The 24,746-nt window shown below is 48.2% G+C and overlaps 1 protein-coding gene across 4 annotated transcripts in view; it reads right to left on the reverse strand.

Annotated features, from left to right (window-relative positions):
• CAMKK2 (calcium/calmodulin dependent protein kinase kinase 2) overlaps window positions 1-23,640 on the reverse strand; it is a 52,579-nt gene extending 28,939 nt beyond the window's left edge. For 2 of the 4 annotated variants that reach the window (XM_027566824.1, XM_027566825.1), the window contains exons 1-4: window positions 23,527-23,636; window positions 5,229-5,743; window positions 1,209-1,256; window positions 484-537 (exon numbers count right to left, since the gene is read on the reverse strand). In XM_027566824.1, coding sequence (XP_027422625.1) covers window positions 484-537; window positions 1,209-1,256; window positions 5,229-5,678 — 552 coding nt within the window. In that variant the 5' untranslated portion in view covers window positions 5,679-5,743; window positions 23,527-23,636. Of the gene's footprint in view, window positions 1-483; window positions 538-1,208; window positions 1,257-5,228; window positions 5,744-23,526 lie in introns of all 4 variants that reach the window. The other 2 variants (XM_027566823.1, XM_027566822.1) reach the window with 2 other exon arrangements.
• Window positions 23,641-24,746: the final 1,106 nt, after the last annotated feature.

Raw genomic sequence — 24,746 nt, forward strand, 5'->3', positions numbered from 1 at the left:
TCTGGGAGACCACAAGCCCTGGGACTGGCTACCACTAAATCAAGACATAAGTGAGCTGGCATGATGGGCAAGGGATATTTCACATGTGGAGAAACTGATGTTCAGCATTTAGGTCATTTGCCCAAGGACACACAACTGGCACATGGGAGAGTCAGGATATGAACCCATACTGGACCGATTCCAAAGCCCCAGAAACAAGGGCAATTTATCTTATGACCACTTAGTTCTTGGTGCTATGGAGGATGTAGAAAGGGCAGCCCAGAGAAAGGATATGAGATATTTGCTGAATTTATTCACTCAATCTTCCTGGGCCAATCGCTTCACCTCCCCACCTCCCCACTTCCTTCCTAATGCATAAAATAAACGTGACCTAAAAATAAAATGAGACAACAGCTAAGAAAACCTTCCAGGAAACCAAGTTCTGGATAGAAGGCCTTTTCTCTGGACAAGGAGGAGGGCAGGGAGGAGGATGTGGGTACTCACGTAGTAGGTATTGTCATTTTCATTGTAGGCCAACTTGACCACGCCATACGAGCCCTGGAGAAAGGGAGATGCCCGTGACACAGTATCCAGAAATTATGATCCACAAAATAAGGACCCTAATACAGAGGTGACAAAGTGGTAGCCTATTGGCAAAATCTGCCCTGTATTGTGTTGGATCTCCGGTTTTTAGAATGTTTGAATTAATGGCCAACATTTAAAACAGTTCAGATATAAAAACCCAGATTCTGATGTGGATATGGAGTCATAATCATTTCCATGTGTTAACAGTTTGCCACAGTCCTCACCACTCCCTATTGTATTATACCTAGCATGTTTTTTTCACATATATTACTCACTTGCTCTCTATTGACATTTGAGTTTTTGAATTTTGATACTGTCCATCGATACTGTCCATTTGATACTTTTGATACTGATGTAAAAGCAAAAACAGATATGAGAATACCTTAAGAAGGAAAAAAAAACTAACACCAGTGTTGGTGATACAGAATTACTCTGGAAGCTTTGTGAGCTTTTGTAGAAACACAGTCTGATGTAAAAACAAAACAAAATGAAGCAAAACAGATGGGCCATTAATAACAAAACCCTCCCCCTCCTAGCCTGTTCAAGGATTCCTCGCTCACTCCCAGCTCTAGTCGGGTAGAGCCACAGTATCCAAGACATCCTTGGTAGGTACGGAAAACCAGCCTGTCTCCTGGGATAGTTACCTTTCCAATCTCATCCTTCAGTGTGTACTGATTCAGCTGTACACAATCCTGGAAAGTAAGTAGAAATGCACAGAATATGAATTGTAAATTTGTAGCAAGATACATTTTTCACAAACAAACGCCTTAACCAGAATCCAAGTCAAGAAAGGGAACATTCCTAGCTCCCCAGAAGCAGCTCCCATATGCTGGCCCCTGTCCAGGGTGACCATTATCCTGACTTCTAGTACCACAGTTGTTTTTGTTTTGTCCATGCCACAAAGCACGTGGGCGCTTAGTTCCCCAACCAGGGACTGAACTTGTGCCCGATGGAAGTATGGAGTCTTAACCACTGAACCTCCAGAGAAGTCTCCACCAGCACAATTTTTTTACACTGTGAGACTGTAATCATATAGTATGTACTCTTTTAATACCCATTTTAAAGGTTCTTCCCACTTTTCAAACGTTCATTTTATTTACTTATTTTTTAAAAGTTAAGGTAAAATTAAACAATAATCCATGACTGCTATTCTGTAAAAAAAAAATGCAAAATGATACAAGAAGAGAACATCTGAATGGCCTTAGGGCGGAGAAAGGTTTCTTAACAGTTTCTGAAAGGGTCTCTTTTGTACAAGAAGTGCAAAATATAAAAGGAAACAAATGATAAATTGGATTTCAAGCAAAGTTAAGACTTTTGCTCTTTGAAACACTACTAAGAAAACAAAAGGCAAGCCACAGACTGAGAGAAACAAATTGCAATACATAGTCAAAGGACTGGTAATCAGAATATATAAAGAACTCCTATAACTCATCAGTTAAAAAAAAATTGGCTAAAGATTTGATATTTCTCTAATGAAGATACACAAATGATCAATAAGCACATGAAAAGATGCTCAGCATCATTACTCATTGGGGAAATGCAAATTAAAACCACATTCACCAAATTGGCTAAAGTGAAACAGACTAACCAAACCAAGTATTGTTAGAATGTAGGGCAAATGAAACTTTCAGAGGCTGCTGGTGGGAATTTAAAAAGTACAGCCTCTTTGGAAAACAGTTTGGCAAAACTTCTCAACAGGCATTTCCCATATGACCCAGTCACTCTACATCCAGGTTCTCACTCTAAAGAAAGAAAAGGAAAACCCATGTCTATGTAGAGACGGGTATACAAATGTTCACAACAGCTTTATTTGTAGTAATCAAAAGCTGGAAACCATCCAAATGCCCATCAACAGGTAAGTGGATAAGCCATGGTATATCCGTACAGTCCAATACTATTTAGCAATAAAAAGAAATGAACTACTGATATGTGCAAAAACATGGATAAATCACAAAAATCACTATACCGTGAAAGAAGCTAAGCAAAAAAAAAAGTACATACTAAATGATTCCACATATATAAAATTCCAGAATTTGAAAGCTAATCTATAGTGATCAAAAACAAGTCAGCAAGTACCTGGGAAAGGGGAAGTGGGGGAGGGATGCATTGCTGGATGTGCTGGAAAGGCCTGGGATCTTGATAGGGGTGATGGTTTTACAGATGTATACATACATCAGAACTGACCATACTGCACATCTGAAATATGTGCAGTTTATCTCACTTCAATTATACCTCAATAGAGTTAGGGGGAAATGTTAAGTGATATAGGAAACTGGGAAGAGAAGCATGATAGAAAGCAAACCATCAAGTGTTTCAGAGAACCCCAACTTTCCCTGGAACCCCCTCCCAAGCCCCAGTTCTATCCCTCTCCCCAAACCTTGATATCAGTTTGATGTATAAACTTCCAGGTCTTTTTCTGTGTACATGCACGCATACATGCACCTGCAGAAAATACAGAGCACTGTTTTGGGATGGGGTTAGGGGAGGCCTAAACAGTGTCACACTAAATCAGTTCTCAACTCCCTTTGACTGGAGGTAGTTCCACTCAGATCGGTATCTTTGACCTGGCCAGGTCAGGCCCACAGAGCTCTCCCCTCACTGCTGGGCTTTTTAGTTTGTTTCATGTTTCTCTCCAGTACTGTTTCATTCCCCCGAGTCCTGAAGGGATGTGACAAGCAGAGGTGGGGCCCTGCAGAACTGTCTTAGGGGGTCTCACTGCCTTCCAATCCAACCCCCACATACTGCTGAATTCATCTTCAAGAATCCACTCTGACCACATCAGCCCAGCTCTCTGCTGTTTCCAGGGTCAAGTCCTGACTTCATGGTCTAGCCTTCAGACCCTCGAAAGCTCTGACCTTGGCAGAGATGACTAGTTGCCCACCAAATACCAGTCTCTCCTTTCTTCCTTATAACTGGAACACTGGGTGGCAACAGTCCAGGCTGGAAAACTGCAATTTTCCAGCTTCTCTTACACCTAAGGTGGCCATGTCACTATGTTCTGGCTAATGTGAGACAGGTAGAAATTGCTGGGTAGAGTTTCCAGGAAAGAGGACTGACTCAGGAGGCACACAGCTTTTGCTTTCCTTCCCTGTTCATTCTTCTTGCCTGGAATGGAGCTGTGAAGGCTTGAGCCACAACAGCCATTTTGACATCATGAGGTTTTAAGGACCAAAGCAACAACAGAACCATCTCACCAATACCCAATGCCTAACCCTATGCATTTATTTTACATGATAAATAAGCCTTATTGTGTTAAAGCCACTGTTGTTGGGAGATTTGTTTCTCTAAGCTGATATAAACGGAAATTCTCCCTCCAGCCTTGTTGCCACAGTGTTCCCCTTTGGGGCCCCACACTCTCGCTAACTGAATCCCTAACCTATCCTGAATTCTATGGAAAAGAAATATGTTGGTGTACATAGCTGGTACTTAGCTGGAGTATGGTAATCATACTTTTAAAACTAAAATATTAGAGGAATGAGACTACCTCTGTCACCTAGGTGGCCTGTGGCTAGTTAATAAACTAGGAAATGAAACAAACAATAACAATTTTAAAATGGCTTTCTCCCTTGGGGGTCTTTGCTCATGCTGTGCTCACTCCCCTGCAGTGAACTCTCAGTGTGTACCCATCTCCAACTGAGAAAATTATACCTAGCCCTCAGAAGGTAGTTAAATATCAACTCCTTTAGAATGTCATTCTGGATTTCCAGCCTTCTCCCAGTCAAATTTATTCCTTCCTTCAACAAGGAATTTGAGCCACCATGCACCAGGCACTATGCCAGGTGCTAGGGACCCTGTGGTGGACAGGACTGTTCCTAACATCCCAGCTGGGGGCGGCAGGGGGACAGCAATAAACAACTTAACAGACACAGATAATCAGATGGTGACAAGTATTATGAAGGACAGTCAACAGGCCAGAGAGGGGCTGAAGGCTGCTTAGAAGGGGTGTCTGAGAGGCCTTTCCAAGGAGGTGACATCTGAGTTGAGATTTGGAAGCCAGATGGAGATGGCCTTGAAGAGATCTGCAGGAGGGAGGGGTTTCAAACAGAGGGCATAAGAAGGTAAAGGCCTAAGGGAGCGAATGAGCTTGGACATCTGAGGAAGACAAAGAAGTGGGTAAGGTTGGAGCCCTGAGTTGGCAGTACAAAGGTAGGAGGTGGGGTAGGGGTGGATCAGGCCCTGTGAACCAGCTGGGGATCTGAGTTTCAACCTACCTCCCAGAAGTTTATAGTAAAAATCATGGGAGAAGTACACTTACAGTGCTGAGGACTCTCACTGACCCGTCAGCCCCATTTCAGAGTCCCTGGCACAACTTCTACCTGCCATCGTGAGGGTCTCTTTGCTAGAGGCTCTCTCTGACCGGAAGATGCTCTGGGTCCAGGGACTGCCAGCAGCTGGTGTAAAAGGCCCAGCTCCCTCGCCCTCAGGTGGAATAAGTCTGGGGCTCATGTCCTACACTCTCCCACAGGGCTGCCCAGAGCGGGGGGGTCCCAGTTGTCCACAGTGATAACTGGCTCCATCATGTATGTTTTATTGACATCTCTCTGGATTTCCTAGGGTAGCCTTTCCAGTCAACTGGTTGCACCGGGATCCTTCCAGGGGACCCCAGCCCAAGGTAGAGACATTCTGGGTGCAGGGTAGGGCACCAGGGGCCGCCGCTCACGCACCTGCATCCCAGTGATGGAGACGTGGTGCGACTCCACCGTGGGCCGCCGGGGCAGCCGTGGCGAGGACTGCGGGGAGCCCACTGGCGAGTGGGGCAGCGCCGGATAGACGCAGCGCCCGTTGGCATCCAGCAGGGACCGCTCCTGCAGAGAGAGCTTGCGACCAGAGAGGTGGGGCCGGGCCTGAGACCCCGAGGCATCAAGGGTGATCTCTCCGCCATGGGCCTCCAGGGGCCGGTCCCGGGTCAGGCCGTGGTCCACAGCGCAGACCGGCTCGCACTCAGTGACCACGATGAACGACTCCATGCCCAGGCGAATGCTCAGGGAGGAGAGGCCCCTCAGAGCCTCACAGGGCTTCTGGCCTTCGCTGCTGCTGCTGCCGCCCCCGCCCCCCAGCTCATCCTGGGGGGCGGCCCGGTCGCTGCTGGGCTGGCTAGAGATGCATGATGACATGGTGCATGTGCGGACCTCGTGCAACACAGACGCGCCCAGGCACTCCCATCCGGCAGCAGCGCCACCTGCAGGGAGAGGAAGGGTCAGCTGCCCCGACCCTAGGCGGCAGGGCTATAGCCAAGAGGGGTCTCTCCTGCTGGCCCAGGCCCATACTTCATTCCTGCTTTGAGTTGACGTCCTTAAAAAAAAAAAAGCTTAATAAACTGTGATCATACATCTTTTGAGTCTATATACAAGAGCTTAGGGCACTTTTCCTCATTGTATCCTTTTTTTTTTTTAATGTATAGCTGATTTACACAGCAGTTACATTAGTTACTGCTGTACAGCAAAAGTGATTCGGTTATGTATTGTATACATTCTTTTATATTCTTTTCCATTATGACCCATCGTGCATGCTAAGTCGCTTTGGTTGTGTCTGACTCTTGGAGAACCCCATGGACTACAGCCCGCCAGGTTCCTCTGTCCAGAGAATTTTCCAAGCAAGAATACTGAAGTGGGTTGCCATAATCTCCTCCAGGGTATCTTCTTGGCCCAGGGATCAAACCTGTGTCTCCTGCATTGACATGCGGGTTCTTTACCACCTGGGAAGCCCTATGACGTATCACAGAACACTGAATCTAGTTCCCTGGACTATACAGTAGCCCCTGGTAGTTTCACATTTCCTTATTTTAAAAGCTCCTCCTCACACAAAACAAGAATCCCAAATTCAAACCTGTAGAAACCAAGTATGAGAAAACCCCCAAAATTGAGCACCCGCACCCCTACAGAGGTGGCACCTAGTTCTAGCTCAAGCCAATTGTTGTTAAGCAAGGACTGGAGCCTAGAATTGTCTGGTTACCTCCTCACCTCTCTCTCTCTTTTTTTTTTCCCAAGAGAAGATCTAAAGCCAGGATGTTAAATGAGATCTCTTTTTTTTGTTTAAGTCAGCAGTTATTTTAAATATTTTAAAATGCTGGGCAGGTGAAATGAAACACTTTTGCATGGTGACCTCTAGGCTGCATCATTTCACAAAAGCAATGATTCAGACAGCACTTTACAGTTTATAACATATCTTCCACACATCAGGATAATTTCACAGGCACTCTACATTGTTGGTTTGCCATTATAACCTCATTTTGTAAATGGGGAGACTGTGGCTCGAGAGAGGGAGAGGGATTTGTCCAGGTCTCCTAATGTGAAGACCATGCACACGGGAGTCCAGTCGCCTGGCCTGATCTCAGGCCAACAATTCTCAACTGAGGAGTAAGGGGTCAGAGGTCATACCAGAGGAAGAACGGGCGCTCAAAGAGTATGTGAGCCTGGGTGATTTGTGTTGTGTGAAGAGTCAGGCTCCACATACCTATGATCTAATGTTCCCCTAGTTCAGCCCCCAACTAGTACCTGCAAGATGAAAGGCAAACATGAGACTAAAAAAAAAAGAAGTTAACATCAAATAACTTGGTGGTTCCTCAAAAGATTAAACAGAGAATTACCATATGACCAAACAATTCTGTTCCTAGGTATATACCCAAATAGCTTTACTCACAACAGCCAAAAGGAAGAAAACCAACCCACACATCCACTGACAGATGAATGGATAAGCAAAATGTGGTCCGTCTACACAATGGAATATGACTAAAAAGGAACCGACACAGGCTACAACCCCCATGAACCTCAAAAACATGATGCTAAGGGAAAGGTGCCTGACACAAAAGATCACATGTGCATGATCCCATTTATATGAAGTTTTCAGAACAGGCAAATCCATACAGACAGGGAGCAGATTAGTGGTTGCCTAGGAGTGGAGAGGTGTTGGGGGAAATAGGGAGTGACTGCCAGTGGGTATGGGGTCTCCTTTGGGGGTGATGAAAATATTTTGGACCTAGACAGAGGTGATGGTTGCCCAACACTGTGAATGGACTAAATGCCATTGAACTGTACATTTTTTTAAACTATTTTTATTTTAATATTTATTTAATTATTTATGTGGCTGAAGCAGGTCTTTGTTGCAGCATGCGGGATCTAGTTCCCTGACCAGGGATCAAACCCGGGCCCCCTGCATTAGGAGAGCAGAGTCTTAGCCACTAGACCACCAGGGAAGTCCCTGAATTATACATTTTTTAAAAGTTAATTTTATGTTACATGAATTTAGGAAAAGAAAAAAAGAGATTGACACTCCCTCAGACTGTCAATTCCTTCTGTCTCTGGGACAGAATATTAACCTTTGGTTCGTATGTTTGACAAATTCTGCTGGACAAATGTCACAGGTACCACTGGAATTCAGGAAGTACATCCACAGATGGCAGCGCCACACTGATCACCCACATCACGAAGGTGCCAGGAAAACAGTGAGGACCGAGGAGAGATATTTTATGAATGAATATAATGATATCTCTTTAGGACACTGGGTGACAGTGGTGAGGGGTCGTGGAGAAGAAAGCACAGATGGGAGCAGAAAGCCAGTGCTTCCTGGAGGGCCTGGTTGAGGGCCAGAGAAATGCAACCTGCCCTCTTGGGTCAGTACTATGAGAGTTATTTATTTATTTATTTATTTTTGAGAGGTATTTATGGAATAATGTCTATGTATGCAATCTGGACCATGACTGGGCAGATGGGGGTCCCTTGTGGAGCAGGGAAAGACGACTGGGAAAGGCATTAAGGAAATAAAAACAGCATCCTAGCCCAGACATGGCATGATTTATGAACCCACAGAGTTCCATGTAAAGGAATGACAAAGTACCCAATCATGTGACAAGATGCTCAGCCTCAGTTACAATAAGAGAAGTGCAAATTCAAACTACAAGAAAAGCTTCCCTGGTGGTCCAGTGGTTAAGAGTCTGCCTTGCAATGCAGGGGACACTGGTTTGATCCCTGGTCCAGGAAGATTCCACATGCTGTGGGGCAACTAAGTCCATGCATCACAACTACTGAGCCTACGCTCCGGAGCCCACGAGCCACAACTACTGAAGCCTGTGTGCCCTAGAGCTCGTGCGCTGCAACAGGAGAAGCCACCAAAATGAGAAGCCTCAGCAACGCAACCAGAGAGTAGCCCCTGCTCACCACAACTAGAGAAGCTCACATGCAGCAACACAGACCCAGCACAGCCCCAGATAAATAAACTACAAGGAAATGGTTTGGGGGGTCATCAAAAAGTTAAATGTAGGATTATCATTTGACTCAGCAATTCCATATATATATATATATATATACATACATACATACACACACACATATATATATACATACACCCCAAAAAACTGAAAGCAAGGATTCAAACAGAAACTTATACACCCATGTTCACGGCAGCATTATTCACAATAGCCAAAAGCTAGAAACATCTCAAGGGTCTATCAATGGAAGAATGGATAAACAGTATGTGGTTTGTTTAGACAATAAAATATCAGTCAGCTATAAAAAGGAATAACATTCTGACATGTGCTATAATATGGATGAGCCTTGGAAACATGCTAAGTGAAACAAACCAAACATTTAAAAAGCCAAATACTGTATGACTTCACTTAGATAACAGGCAAATTCAGAGAGACAGGACGTTTAGAATAGAGGTTACCAGAGGGTAGGGGAGAGAGAAACAGGGAGTCATTGCTTAAGAGGCACAGAGTTTCTGTTTGGGGTGAAGAAAAAGTTCAGGAAATGGATTAGCAGCGATGGCTGCACAACATTCTGAATGTAAACAGGGCCACTGAATTGCACACCTGAAAGCGGTTAAAATGGTAAATTTTATATTATATATATATTTTACCAAAATTAAGAAAATAACAATAAAGCTACAAAAAAATACCTTTTTTCCAACTATCAGATTGGCAAAGACAAAAAATATAGTAACAGCACTATTTTCATGGGGAGGATGATCAATCCTAGAGGCAATCAACCCTGAATATTCATTGGAAGGACATAAAACTGAAGCTCCAATACTTTGGCCATCTGATGTGAAGAACTGACTCTTTGGGGAAAAACCCTGATGCTGGAAAAGACTGAAGGCAAAAGGAGAAAGCAGCAGCAGAGGATGAGATGGCTGGATGGCATCACTGACTCAACGGACATGAGTTTGAGCAAGCTCCGGGAGATGGTAAAGGATGGGGAAACCTGGCGTGCTGCAATCCATGGGGTCACAAAGAGTCAGGCATGACTGAGAGATTGAAAACAACAAATGACTTAGTAGCATCCTTATGAAGGAAAATTCACCACTATCTAATAAAATTCCAAATGCACATACCTTTGACTCAGCAATTCTGTACCTGAGTATTTAGCCTATAGGCAATCTCACACATAAAAAATGATATATGTACAAGATTATGTTGGTAGTGTGGTTTGAAATGACTATCCATGGTGGACTGAGTAAATAAAATGAGGTAATGTAGCCCAGGAAAAAATCATGCATTTATTTTAAAAGAGGTGACTCTGTACATCCTAACATGAGTTAGCTCCAAAACATGCTGTTCCATGGGAAAAAACCAAGGCACTAGCATGCTGCTGTTGGCACAGGGAGAAGGACTGTACATCCGTACATAATCGAGTATGCACAGCATATTTCTGAAAAGATACACAAGAAAATGATAACAGTGGCCTCAAGAGAAGATAACCAGTTTGCAGAAGTCGGGGTTGGGGGCAGGGTGGGAGGGACTAAATTTTCACTATATTTACATTTACTCCTATAAAAGTAAGTATGCAAATAGTAACTATTCAGAAATGAATTTTTAAAAGAAAGTTAACTGTAACCATAAGAGGAATTAGGATGATTAAGCCTGACTGCAGGAGCAGTTGGAGGAGGGAAGAGTTGACCCTGTCTCCTAACCCTCTGTCCCACTCTGGCTGCATCTGAGAAAAAAATCATTAAATGGTTCCCCTGTCTTGGCTTTCTCTTCAGTGAAAGAACACAACCTGAGTTCAATGTTCTCCATAGTCCCAGTCACTGTTACTTTACATATCCTTTTTATCATCCTTATTTCCCAGAAATGGAAAAGCAGAGCCCCTGAAGTTTGACTGCCTGGGGTTGCAGCCTCGGTTTTCTTATCTATAAAATGGGCACTCAGCCAAGTCATGAAGATTAACTGAGCTAAGAACTCAATATTCATGTTTGGTGCATGCTTAAAGTGCTCAAAAACCTCCTCTTCCAACAAAAACCTACTGAATGCCCACGACCTGCCAGGCTGTGTTCCAGAATGTTCTTCCTCCTGTGTGTGTTCTGCAGCCTTGGCATCAAGGGCCTACATCTCCTCCAAAAGCCCGTCCTCCTTCCCAGGGCCACTTCTGACAGGGCTGCGGAGTTCCTGAAAAGAAAACTAGTCTGGCAGCACCTGATAAAGTTAATGGAGAATTTTTTTTTTCTTGCCAACAGGAAAACAATTGCTTATCGATCGCCACTCCAGGCCAAGAACACCAAGCCATCCACTCCCGGCAAAGCTGTTTTTAATCAGTCTCCATGACAAGCTAGTGTCTGGCCTGTGCCTTGGCTCTTGAGGCCTGGAGGAGAAAGGAGAGGGAAAAATTGCACCTGCTGGGGCAGGGCCAGCGGTTGGGATGGAAGTCGGGACCTCTGTACTGGAGGGGGAGGTGTGTCCAGGTCTCAAGAAAGAGCCTCAAGGGACACAAACCTCAGTGCCTCAAGGCCACCTGGCAGTCAAGGCCTTGGCCATTCAGCACCACTGACCCCATAGAGTCTAAGCTGGAGTCTGATTGGTTTTAAGGTCACATATCCTCTGAGGTCACAGCCTTTAAAGGAGCTGATGAAAGTTATCAACACTGGGGGTAGGGGGTGGGGGGGTGGAATCACACACAAGACAGTGGTTTGCATTATAACAGCTACATCCAACTGAGCACTTCTTTACCAATCATGGTTAAGGCTCTGTCTAGGTTATCATTTAATCCTCACAGGCCCTCTGCAAGAGAGGGACAGCTAAACACTCGATTTTGGGGGGGCGGTGGGGAGAGTTGAGGTTTGAGAAAATTCGAAAAGTCCCCTCCTCGAGCCTCCTGCCCAATCCATGGTTCCTTCCCCAGGCCCTGAAGCCTCCCTACCGCCCTTGGCTGGCAACCCCTCCCTCGACTCCCTCCCCTTTCACAGGTGGCTCAAACGGAGGACCAGAACCTTCCTGGAGCAGATGGACCGGGCTCCAGGCCAGGATGAAGGGAACACTCCTTCCTCTGCCAGGAAGCCAAGTGCACAGGCCTCCAGGAAATGCGTTTCCTGGGGGCAGTTTCCAACCTGCCCTGCTTACCAAGTGCCAAGCCACCACCACGGGAGCCTCAGCACAGCAAGTAGCCAGAGAGCAAGCCAGCGATATGCCCTGACCCATGTCACAGGGTCCTCTGTAGGCTCCCCAGAGGTCCCAGCAGACACTCCAGGACAACAGAGGGGCCCAAAATAGCTGTGTGGATGCTGCCAAGGCCAGAGATGATGTCTTCCCTGGGATAACAGGCTTGGCCAGCCACATCCTCTCTCACCTGGGGAAACTGAAGCCTAGGGAAGTCCAAAAGAAAATTCACTCATCCATTCCTTCCTTCAACAAGTAACTACTGGGGACCTACCATATGCCAGATAAACAGAATAAATGTAGTTTCTGAAAAGCAGGCACACAAGTGACTCTATAAGCACAAACTGGAGGAGAAAACCAGGATAATATCAAAGAGAACAACACAAGGACCCTGGGAGGGGTACGGTCTGAGTGGGAGGGTCTGGGTCAAGAGAGGCCTCACTTGAGGCAGTTACATTTCGGCTGAGACCAACAGGGTGAGTTGGTACTAAGGGGGCAGCAACTTGTTCCAGGAGGAGGAAAGATCTTCTGAGAAAGCCCTGCACCAGGAAAGAGGTGGGAGAGGGGAGGCAGCAGAAAGAAGACCCCTGGAGCTGAATGGGGCCAGGGGACAGTGGGCGGCTGGGGGGGCCAGAGCACAAGAACTTTGTTGGAAGCTGATGGGAGCAGGCGGGGTGGCCCAGGCAAAGCCACAGAGGCCCCACTCAGCACCTGTTATGGGTTATGGAATTGTGTCCCCCAAAAAAGATATGCCAGAATCCTAATGCAATATGACTGGTGTCCTTAAGAAAAGGGGGAAATCTGGACAGACCCACACCACATGGAGAACACCATGAGAATGTGAAGGTAGAGACTGGGGTCCTGTGCCTACAAGTCAAGGAACACTCAGGACTGCCAACAGCCACCAGACATCGGAAGAGAGACAGCAACAGATTCTCCTTCACGGCCCTGGGAAGAACCAGCCCTATAACACCTCCATCTGGGACTTCCGGCCTCTGGGACTTTCAGCCTCTGGAACTTTCAGCCTGTTGGACTTCCGGCCTCCAGGACTGTGAGATAATGCATTTCTATCACTGAAGCTGCCCAGTTTGTGGTACTGTGTCATGGCAATCCTAGCAAACTAACACAGCTCCCCACCCAACCACACAAGCCTGCTGCCCCAGAGGCCACGATGCAGAGGGTATCTCCCAGAACTTAAGTGGGAGACCTGGGAGGCTCAGCTATAGCAGCTGACACAATGCTGAGACTTGACATCAGCTGGAATACTCCAGATTCTGGGCCTTGGCCCAACCAAGCAGTCTTTATCAGACTCAGTGACACAGACTCTTAAAACTGTCTCTCCTTGTATAGTGTTTAGTTTGGAGGCATTGAAACTGATCATTTCCCCCAGAGACAAGGGTCCTTCCTTTACAGAGGACATGAGGGATGGTGCTGGCTTTTTTTTCCTTTCTTTCTTTAATCTATTATTTATTTATTTATTCTTGGCTGTGCTGCACAACTTGCAGGATCTTAGTGCCCCGACCAGAGACTGAACCAGGGCCCTGGGCAGTGAAAGCGCAGAGTCCTAACCACTGGACCATCAGGGAATTCCCATAATGCTGGCTTTGGAGTGAACAGACTCCATCCCCATCACAGTCCCTGGAGCCCAAAGTCCCTCTCATGTGATGGGGTCACCCAATGTATTTTGCTTGGCCTACACTGTGTTTAAAACTATTTGAATGAGATGCCAACATTTCAGAGCCAGGAGATTTCAGATAAAAAATCAAAACGTCCAGGCTCTTGAAAAACTGAACACTGATAACACTGGGCCTGAATTCTTTCCTGAACAACTCCCTGTAGCTGTGGACAGTAGACGCACTGGCCTGCATGCCACAGTCCTCACCACTCCCCTTTGGCTTCCCAACGCCAAGGACAGGCTGAGTGCCATGTTACACATGCTCCTTCTTTTCCACCTCTCACCACCTATCTCGCCCCTACATGCCCTACTCTGAGATGCACTGGACCTTAGTGCTATAAAGGGCACACGTCAGTGATCACCTATTCCAACCGTTTCATTTCACCAATGAGAAAAGGAAGGCTCAGACAGATTTATTGATTTGCCCAAAGTTATGCAGTGTTCCAAGCAGGGCTAAAACTGGTTGAGTTTTTCAGAAAGGGGCTAAAAATGACAGGTACAGCCTTGCAATGTCCACATATTGTGTCCAGAAGGAAGTCCAGGCTGAGCCAAAATCTCTAACAAAGAGGGATACCTGAGCCCATTCCTCTGGCTCCCCGACACTCCAACCTGTGTGAGAAGCGAGAATGTGAAGGTGCGGTGTCTTACAGCCCTCGGGAAGATGTGCCTGGGCACAGAGATGTCAGTGCAACTGAACTTGTAAGAGCGTTGCCTTTCCCTTTCTTGTTTATTGGACTCCAGGACCTAGAACTTTCTAGAACACTGCCAGCACTCAGTAAATACTGGCCAGAGGTCACTGTTTATTTTATTCATCCCAAGACCACTCAGAAGGTCAGACGTTTTCTTTAGCCGGCCTTGAATCCATCCAAGTTCCTTTAGTATGATAACAGCAGCCTGATTCACGTCAGGAATCAATCCTTGTGTGTCAAAGGGGACTCCGTGGAGCTGGCCATGCTGTCAGCTTTAGGGGTTCCACTATGACTCAAGTCTGGTCAACTGGGCATCAACTGCTCTATTCAAGTGATTGTTTCAAGAGTGGATGTGTGACCCAAGTCAGTCTACTAAAGTCTCATTCTAGGATTTTGTGGAAGTATTAAGAATGTCTCTTTCTGTGGAACACAGAGCAGTGAAGATGTACTTCTAGAGTTACCAGGGGCTTGAGAGAACCCTTCATTAGAATGAAGCTGAGAGAGAGAGAGGAGAGAGACAGAAAAGAATTAAAGTTGGAGACACTGTGTGGCACCTGGATCCAGCCCTACCTGCAGTCCATGTATCCCCAGGAGTTTTTAATCTACATGAGCCAGTAAATTCCCATTTATTGCATAAGCTAGTTTGCAGTTGGTTTTCTGACATTTACAACCAAAAGTCCTAACAGATAAATGATACAGAGTTGATTGACAGAAAAGCTTCTCCACTAAGCTCCCTGACAGATGATCAGTTCCCTACACTTTAAGGCTCCCAACCAGGCCAAACTGCCAAGCAGCTGAAACCCCTGACAGCCTTCACACTGACAGCCTGGCAGACACCAGCATTTTCAAGTTGCTTTAAAAATTTTTTTAATTTTAACAGGAAAAAAAAAAATCAAAAACAGGGAAGGAAAGGGCTTATCAACAGGATGGAATGAAGGGAAGAAACTGACTAGTATTTTTAACACAAGAATCGACAAGTTGAGAAAGTGGCATTGACATATAACAGAGGGAGCTATATAACAGAGGGCGCTCAGCCTGGCATTCTGTGATGACCTAGAGGGGTGGGAAGGCGGGAGGGGAGGGAAACTCAAGAGGGAGGGGATATGTACAGAATTAAGGCTGATTCACATTGTTGTAGGCAGATACCAACACAACATTGCAAAGCAATTTTCTTCCAATTAAAAAAAATTTTTTTTTTAATGACATCACTATAGCAGCAGCCATAGGAGTTGTAGATGCAATAATAGTGATAACTAGTCTTTAGTGCTGGCCTAGTGGCAGGCACTACCACACCGTACATGTATCATCTCATTTAACCATCACAACAACCTTATGAGTTAGGTACTATTATCATGCTTATCTCACGGATAAGGAAAACTGAAACACAGAATCTGAGTGACTTGTAATACTCAAAATTCTCCAAGCCAGGCTTCAGCAATCTGTGAACTGTGAATTTCCTGATGTTCAAGCTGGTTTTAGAAAAGGCAGAGGAACCAGAGATCAAATTGCCAATATCCGCTGGATCATGGAAAAAGCAAGAGAGTTCCAGAAAAACATCTTTTTCTGCTTTACTGACTATGCCAAAGCCTTTGACTGTGTGGATCACAATAAACTGGAAAATTCTGAGAGAGACGGGAATACCAGACCACCTGACCTGCCTTTTGAGAAATCTGTATGCAGGTCGGGAAGCAACAGTTAGATCTGGACATGGAACAACAGACTGGTTCCAAATAGGAAAACGAGTACGTCAAGGCTGTATATTATCACCCTGCTTATTTAACTTATATGCAGAGTACATCATGAGAAACGCTGGACTGGAAGAAACACAAGCTGGAATCAAGATTGCTGGGAGAAATATCAATAACCTCAGATATGCAGATGACACCACCCTTATGGCAGAAAGTGAAGAGGAACTAAAAAGCCTCTTGATGAAAGTGAAAGTGGAGAGTGAAAAAGTTGGCTTAAAGCTCAACATTCAGAAAACAAAGATCATGGCATCCGGTCCCACCACTTCATGGGAAATAGATGGGGAAACAGTGCAAACAGTGTCAGACTTTATTTTTGGGGGCTCCAAAATCACTGCAGATGGTGACTGCAGCCATGAAATTAAAAGACGCTTACTCCTTGGAAGGAAAGTTATGACCAACCTACATAGCATATTCAAAAGCAGAGACATTACTTTGCCAACAAAAGTCCCTCTAGTCAAGGCTATGGTTTTTCCAGTGGTCATGTATGGATGTGAGAGTTGGACTGTGAAGAAAGCTGAGCGCCGAAGAATTGATGCTTTTGAACTGTGGTGTTGGAGAAGACGCTTGAGAATCCCTTGGACTGCAAGGAGATCCAACCAGTCCATTCTGAAGGAGATCAGCCCTGGGATTTCTTTGGAGGGAATGATGCTAAAGCTGAAACTCCAGTACTTTGGCCACCTCATGCGAAGAGTTGACTCATTGGAAAAGACTCTGATGCTGGGAGGGGTTGGGTGCAGGAGGAGAAGGGGATGACAGAGGATGAGATGGCTGGATGGCATCACTGACTTGATGGACGTGAGTCTGAGTGAACTCCAGGAGTTGGTGATGGACAGGGAGGCCTGGCATGCTGCGATTCATGGGGTCGCGAAGAGTCGGACACAACTGAGCAACTGAACTGAACTGTACCAAATCACACAGTGATTTGGGAAAGTACAGGTGTGAAATCAAAGGCTCCCAGAGAGGGGGAAGCATTTGTGATCAAGGGCACAGCCCTTCTTTGCTGGTGACCTTGAGGATAACAATGCCTACCTCAACTACCACCACACAGGGCCCTGCACACAGCAAATGCTCCCTAAATAGAAGCTGTTGCCACGAAAGCACTTCAGTGGCTATCAAGTTCAAGCCCCTTCAATTTATATTAAAATAATTTTTTTCTAATCACACCATGCTAACTTAACTCTTTCCATCTTCCCTTCTAATTCTTATCCATATGCATCACTTTTTACAAAATTAAAAGCAGAGTGTGCCTATAATTTCGCATCCTTGCTTATCTGTGTCAAGAATTTTGCACACACTCTCACAGCTTTCATAATCAACACACTAGGGCTTCAAAAGTAGTGGTTGAGACCCAGGAGGTGAGATGACCTCTCCTAGGCAGCCCAGCAGGTCCCAGGCTAGGCCAGGGTATGACCCCTGACCCCTGCAGTGTCCCCTTCTGCCCTGGATGCTGGCAGAGTAAGAACCTCCCCTGTCTTAAGAGTTCCTAGACCGCTACTGTTAGGTCAATAATGAAGTATCGCAGAGAGAAAGAGCATCCCCCATCTCATGCCAGGTACCTAAGGTCAGGTGTGTGCAGATGGTCCTTGCCTTGAAGAGCATGAATGAATGGGTAAGTGTGGGTGTGGATGTTGGGGGTATTTAGAAAAGTGAGGTAGGAATCATCTTACTTCCTCTTCTCCCACTGAATCCCTCCCAGTCTTTTACTCAACCTAAGGAAGAAGTCCAGCAGTTCATGGGGTCCCAAAAAGAGCCGGACATGACTAAACGATGACAATAACAAGGAAGAAGTGGGAAACAATTGAAATTTCAATTTGTAATGAAAATAAAACACTTGACTCCAACATTCTGCAGCTTGACAAATCAGAGGGAGGGGGCCAACTGGGAATCTACAGGCATCCGGGCCTCGCCCACCCACAGCCCTTCTCCCTTCCTCTTCCCTGCTGTTTGGAGGTGATGCTAAATCTAGCTTCCTCCCTTCCCAGCTTTCAGCACAAAGCAGCCCCAGCCAGGGGCAAAGACGGGCTGGAAGCTGGCTCTGGGGGTCCAATCGTGTCCCCCACACTTGGACCCAGAGGGCAGTAGAATTGTCTGGGAACAAATCTAAATAAAATCTCTGCCAGAGGCCTTAATGGCAAAATCCCAAAGCGGTTTTAAAAACTCACAAGGGAAGTGTCCTTCCCTCCACACCCTGCCCCCCCAACCAAACCACTGGTTCCCCAGTTAAACTTCTCCAACAGAGCCTTATCTCAGGCACCTCCCACTGTGTGCCTTCCCCACCCCACCCCCACTCACTTCCCACCCCCACTCACTTCCCACCCCATGCCCAAGCAGGAGGGGCAGAGGGGCAAGACCTTGGCCTTCCTCCCCATTTCCTTGGGGGACTATCAGTGTCTCCTCTCCAGGTTGGAATTAGCATTTTTATCCCTGCAACTGCCATCTCTCAACTATTTACAGAAGCCAACAGGGATAAAAAGGGACAACATAAAAATAGTTGCTCAGCAGCTTTCTGGGGGTGAGGAGGGTAGGGGCACAACACACTCTTCCCATTTTCTTTCTTCTTTCCTTTTCAAAACGGAAAAATGCTAGAATTGTTCATCTTTTCCAAACTGACCCTCAACAGTTCCAGACCGCTCACTCAGGCGCTCCTTAGGGACAAGGATCAAGTCCCAGCATTCCTTGGTTCCCAGGACGGAGCTTGTCACCAGCCCCTCCCAAAAGTGTGGGTTCAGTGAAAAATCACCAGCACCCTGCTCTGCCTCCCTTCTGCCCCTGGGCCTCCTTCCAGCCTTCCAAAACCATGAGCCAGTCAACAACGAAAAATTTTTTTCTTCTATCCACTTTTTTTTTTCTCTATCCTTAAAATGTTTCATAATTGACAAGAAAAATTCAGCAGCAACACTACACACATGACTGAAACTGAAAACACTGGCAGCTAAAATAATTCCTTCCCCGTTTTGGTCACTAGCATCCCGCAGCAGGGAATGCCAGAGGTCTTTTCTGTGAAGTCAAACAGCGCTCCTTTTAAATATGCCCTTCTTTTTGGTTTTATCAAGGAAGGGATCCAATCAGGGAAGGAAGAAAAAGTAACCATTCAAAATCTTTTTATTTTTTTGAGAGCACAACCATTTGGAAATCATTTCCACACCATCATCTCCTGGGGAAGGTTGATTCCACTCCATGAGAACATGGGCATCGTTTGGCAGCATAAGGAGGCCAAGGGAGACACGAGTGCTCAGGACGAGAAGGTATGTCAGGAAACTATACAGATCTCAGGGGACTTGGGCCTTGATTTTCTCATCTGTAAAACAGAGCTGCAGCAACCTACCTAGAGGGTAGCTGTAGAGTCAATCTTCTAGAAAAATGCCCAACATACAACATGGCCCATAAGCAATGTTCTCTCTAAAAAGACTACATTCTCCCTTCTTCTCTGTGCTCCACTTTTCCCAGCCATCATATAGGAGGGGTTCAGGGACTGGAATTCTCTGGGCTTCCTCCCAGCTCATTGATCACACCACTCCATTTCCATGTTCTTGGTGGGCTTTCCTGGCAAAGCTATCAGGACCTGAGCTGACTCCATGCCTGGCCACAGGTTGCCAGCACCATCTGTCTGGTGAGGCTTTCTCTACTCTGTGGATTTCCTTACCTGGAAAAGGATCTCACAATATACATACCAAAAAAATCACACAGGAACCTGCATTTAACAAATCATGACTGAAATGAATGAAACTGAATAAAATCCAGGCTTTCCCTGAAAATCACACTGTGAGCTGACCTGGGAAGTGATGGGCTTAGACTGGAGCTAGGAGGGTGAAGTGAGAGAGTTTTGAAAAGTAAGGGAGTTTCCTTGTTCCAGGAAGCTGGTCTCCAGTTGATTTCGGAGAACCTTTCTTCCATCACTTTCTCCCTGCAAACAGAGTGACAAAGTAATGTCGTGTACTCAGAAGTTTATTAGTTGGGGGCTGCGGAGGCAAAGGAAAGTACAAAGAAGTTTAAGAAAGTACAAAGGCCTTAAGAAGCTCTTATGGGGCTTCCCTGGTGGTCCAGTGGATGGGAATCCACCTTCCAATGATCCAGGAAGACTCTACATGCCACAGGGCAACTAAGCCACAACTACTGAGCCGGAGTGCTTGAGCCCATGCTCCACAATAAAAGAAGCAGTGAGAAGCCCACACACCCCAACTAGAGAGTAGCCCCTGCTCATCGCAATGAGAGAAAGCCCAAGTGCAGCCATGAGGACCCAGCGCAGCCAAAAATAAGTAAATTAATTAATTAAAATTTAAAAAAGAAAAGAAGAAGCTCTTATAGCAGAAACAATACAAGAAAACAAAATATAGTGTATCCATACACAGACTATTCAGTCATAGAAAGGAAGCAGTGATACATTCTACAACAAGGGACAACCTTGAAAACATTATGTTCAATGAAAGCCAGACACAATAGGTCCTACATTCCTAACAGGTCAGTATATAACAAGCATAGCCTTAAGGGAGAAAAGTCAGTTCCCAAAGGGAAATGGCGATTTCCTCAACTTTCCAGTTAAGAAGGCACAGAAGTGAGGCTGAAGGCCGAAGCCTGCATCTGGGTTATCTGGCCCAGCCCAAAGGGGAGGAGCTACTGGGAAAAGCAAAACATCTGTGCAAAATAGCAAAACAAGGCCCTCTGACCCAAAGGAAAATCTGAAATAGCATGTGCCCGAAATTACCGGCATCAGGAAACGAGAACCATATGCTTCCCACAACCACCATGATCCTGAACGAGCTACTCAGCCTCTCCAAGCCCATCCATGAAATGGGTTCATGATGCGGTCAGGGCAACTCTGTGGCCCACGTTAAAATCTCAGCCAAAAAGCCTTGAAAACAGGCTTGGCCTGCCCCACCCGCCTATCCCTTCCTCCTGAGAGAGGTGCTTCCCCACCAACCAGCCCATCTGGGATGCAGTTCTCAAGAAGGGGATTCCAGGTTACTCCAGAAAGCTCCCTCTGCTAGGTCATCCCATCCTACACCCCTTCCCTCGTCCTATCCAATCTCCACTTTTCAGCCCATCCTTCAAAGTTCAGCACGAATGACACCTCCTTCGGAAAGCCTCCTGTATTCACACCTGCCAGAAGGGATTTCTCCAGAATCCCCACTGCCCTCTGCTTCCTCATTTCCACAGCACTTATTCCTCCTGGTATTTCTCAGCAGGAGCACTCTTAGCCATTTACGGCAGGGCAATTCTTCACGCCTGCTGTGAATCTGGCCTGCATGCAGGATATTTGGCATCCCCAGCTTCTGCCTACCAGAAGTCAGGAGTGCTCAGCTTCATTTTGACAACCAAAAGTCACCCCCACACTTCTCCAAATGCTCACCAGGAAGGTGGAAACACCTCTGATGAGAATTACTGCATAGTTATTAGTGAATATACTTGTCTACCAGCCCACTAACAACCTGGAAACAAACACAAGCCCAAGTCAATCAGCATCACCACCGTGACACCTCAGGCTGTTTTAGCAAACATTTCTGGGCTCCTCAAGAAGCCTAGGGCAGCCTTGCAAAGGCCTCTGTTCTAGAACAGGTGGTAAAGTGCACAGGCTTTAGGACCACAGCCTGGGTTGGCTGTGTGACCCTGGGCAAGTTACTTAGCTTCCCTGAGCCTTTCTATAAAATGGGCTAACTCCTAGCAAACTGCAGGATTGTTTTTAGCCTCAGTTTCCTCATCTCTATACAATGGAGATAAAAATCCCCACCCTACAAGATTTTGGTAGGCAATAAATGGGATAATGCCTGCAACACACAGTATAGTATTTAACACATGCTCTCAGTCAGTCATGTCTCTTTGTGACCCCATGGACTGTAGCCCATGGAATTTTCCAGGCAAGAATACTGGAGCGGGTTGCCATTTCCTCCTCCAGGGGATCCTCCCAACCCAGGGATCGAACCTGCTTTGGCAGGCAGATTCTTTACTACTGAGCCATCTGGGAAGCCCATCTAACACACAGTGAGAACTCCATAAATGCTGGTTATGAACACTATTATTATTATCCAAGTTAGGGGCCCATCAGATGGGCATTACTTTTTATCACAAAAACAGGCTGTGCGCTCTCCCTACAAAAGGCTGCTCTCTATACAGGAAGGGTTTAGGACCCGCGGTCCGGAAAGAAGTTCTAGGACCCACCAGGAAGCATGCACAGTTGGTTCCTAAGTTGAATGTTTTTGTGAGGCGCTTTGGCGGGGTGGGGTGCGGGGTAGGGGGTAACTCCCGCAAAGCCCTCCCCGTGTTGCTGCCCCTGCCTCCCCCTAGGAACAAGGGGCTCTATGGGGACACAGCTATCTACTTCTCTCTCCCCTGGGGGCAGAGCCACCTGAGGTGGGTGGTAAATAACAGCAAAACTCTATTTAGAGCTACATAGATAGCTCTATTTAGCTCTAGATATCTCTAGGGTTGTGGGAACTTCCAGACTGAGGAAGGTAAAAGTTGCCCCTGAGGAGGAGGGCACTGCACGACTCACCCCGGGCCAGCGTGCCCCTGTTACTGCGGGCACCGAGATCCCCGGCCCCGCAAGCATCATCCCTCTGCCCCAACCTTACCAAGGAGACAGGAGGGGCTTCGGCGCCACCTCTTCAGCACCAAGTGAGAGCAGCAGGGCCGCTGGCAGAGCTGTGAAAACACCCCGCTTCCCAAACTGGGCAGTGCAGGGGGTGGGGAAGCCAGGAAAAGCGCAAGGCTGGAACCCGGCGCGGGGGGGCGGGCGGCGGGCGCGGCGGGCAGCCCAGGCACCTAGACCAAAGCTGAGCGGGGACCGGGCCCAGCATCCCCGCGTCCCCAAGAGTCAGGTGGAGGATACCGGCGAAGGCACCTCCCCGCGTTCACAGAATGCAGCGGCCCCGAGGTGAATTTAGGTCAAAAAAAGACCAAGCTTGTGAGGTTCCGGCTGAGAGAAGGGGGCGGGGGCAGAGAGGGCCAAGAGAGGAGAGGCTGAGGAGCCCCCGGTCCCACAGCAGACGGTCCAGGGTCCCGCCGCCAGATGTCCAACCCACCACGGCGCCGGTGTGCACCCACCCGAGACAAGAGGGGAGCAGGGATGGGTCGCTCAAAGTCTGTCAGTCCTCTCCGCCTGCGCGCCCCGGCTTTCGCCACCTGTCAAACGCGAGGGGGTGGGCCTAGGCCGCCTCCGAAATCCTAAACTGCCCCGACCGCCGGTGACAACGGTTCCAAACTCCGGGACCGCCCCTGCCACCCCGGGCCGGGCGCGGCCCAGCCGAGGCGGCCACCCCCAGGCCCCCTGCGCCCCGAAGACGCGGGGGAAGGGGCGCCAGGGGCCGCGTCCCCACGTGGCGGGGCGTGGGGCGGCGCACGTGGGGTCCCCTCGGCTTCGGGAACCCGGGGTCGGCCTCAGGGCTTTGTCTGCAATCCGGGCCGTAGTCCCGCACCCTGAGAGGGCGAAGGCGCCCGCCGGAGCTGCGGCGGCCGCGTCCCCGGCCAGCGGCCCAGCTCCCGCCGGCTCACCTGGGCTCCACGCTGCCGCCGCCGCCGCCGCCGCCTCCCGCGCTCTGCGTCCCCCGCTTGGCTCCGCTCGGCTCGGCGCGGCCGCGCGCTCCTCTCCGCGGCCCTGACAGGCGCGCGGGGGGCGGGGAGGGAGGAGCCGGCGGGTCCCGGCTCGGGCGCGACGCGGCCGCGGGCTGCGCGGAGATTGGCTGCGGCCTCTGGAAACCCCGGCGCGGAGCCACCCGCGCCCGCCGCGCGCCCCCGAGGGCTCGGCCGCGCGCCGAGGAGGGGAAGGAGGCGGGAGCCTGAGGAGACGAAAGTAGCGGCGCGGCTGAGGGCAGGGAGAAGATAGGGGAGGAGGCGGAGGAGAGGGAAGTGAGGCAGGGCCTGGAGCGGGGTCGGGAGAGGTTGCGGACCCGCGAGGAGGGCAGAGACCTGCCGGGGCGCGGGAACGCGGGAGACGGCACTGCAACTTTGCCTCCGCCTGCGGCGTCACCTGCCCGGCTTCTCCCCACCGCGACCGCGGCACTTCGCGCAGGCCGGACGTGCCGGCTGAGCTCGCTTCATTTAGTCAGACGCTGGGACTGCGGGGCGGCGGCTGAGCCACGGAAACTTCCCCAAGCCTGCGAGTCACCCGCGGCCCCACCTCGAGGCTCGGCTCAGGTCCCGGGCTGCTATCCCTGCCCCAGGCGCCCGGCGGTGGATGTGGCCTGGATTTCGGGTCACCACTCGTTCGGGGGACACCCTTCCGTCCCCGCCTCCCCAGAGACCGCTGCTCGGGGCCCGCCCTAAAGGCTGGGGACTGTGTTCCTTTCCCACCGCCACTCCACCTGCATGTACCGAACTACAGGAAACCCAATGAAGTTCTGGCTTTCCCAAAGACTACTTGAGATGCTTTTCGTGACAGACATCATATTCTTCCCAAACATTTTGCCCCTTTGGCGCCTGACTTCGCTGGAACCCTTGGAGAGTGTTTAGTCTCCCAGCTGGGTGACAGCGCTCCGGGGAGGGGCTTAAGACCTCACAAGGGCTGCCTGACGCCGCCTGTCCTTGGATGGTTGCAAAACTCAGTCCTGAGTCAAGGTCCAAATTAAAGGTTCGATGTCCCTTTCAGTTTAGTTCCTCTGGCATTTTCACGCAGCAGAAGCGCTCACAAGCAATTCGGAGCGTTCCACTAAGATGACCGCCCATTCTGGTGTTATTCAACGTGCCAGCGTTCGTTGGTAAGAATAAAAACCTGG

This window comes from Bos indicus x Bos taurus, chromosome 17 (assembly GCF_003369695.1).
Source record: "Bos indicus x Bos taurus breed Angus x Brahman F1 hybrid chromosome 17, Bos_hybrid_MaternalHap_v2.0, whole genome shotgun sequence".
Classification (NCBI taxonomy): Eukaryota; Metazoa; Chordata; class Mammalia; order Artiodactyla; family Bovidae; genus Bos; species Bos indicus x Bos taurus.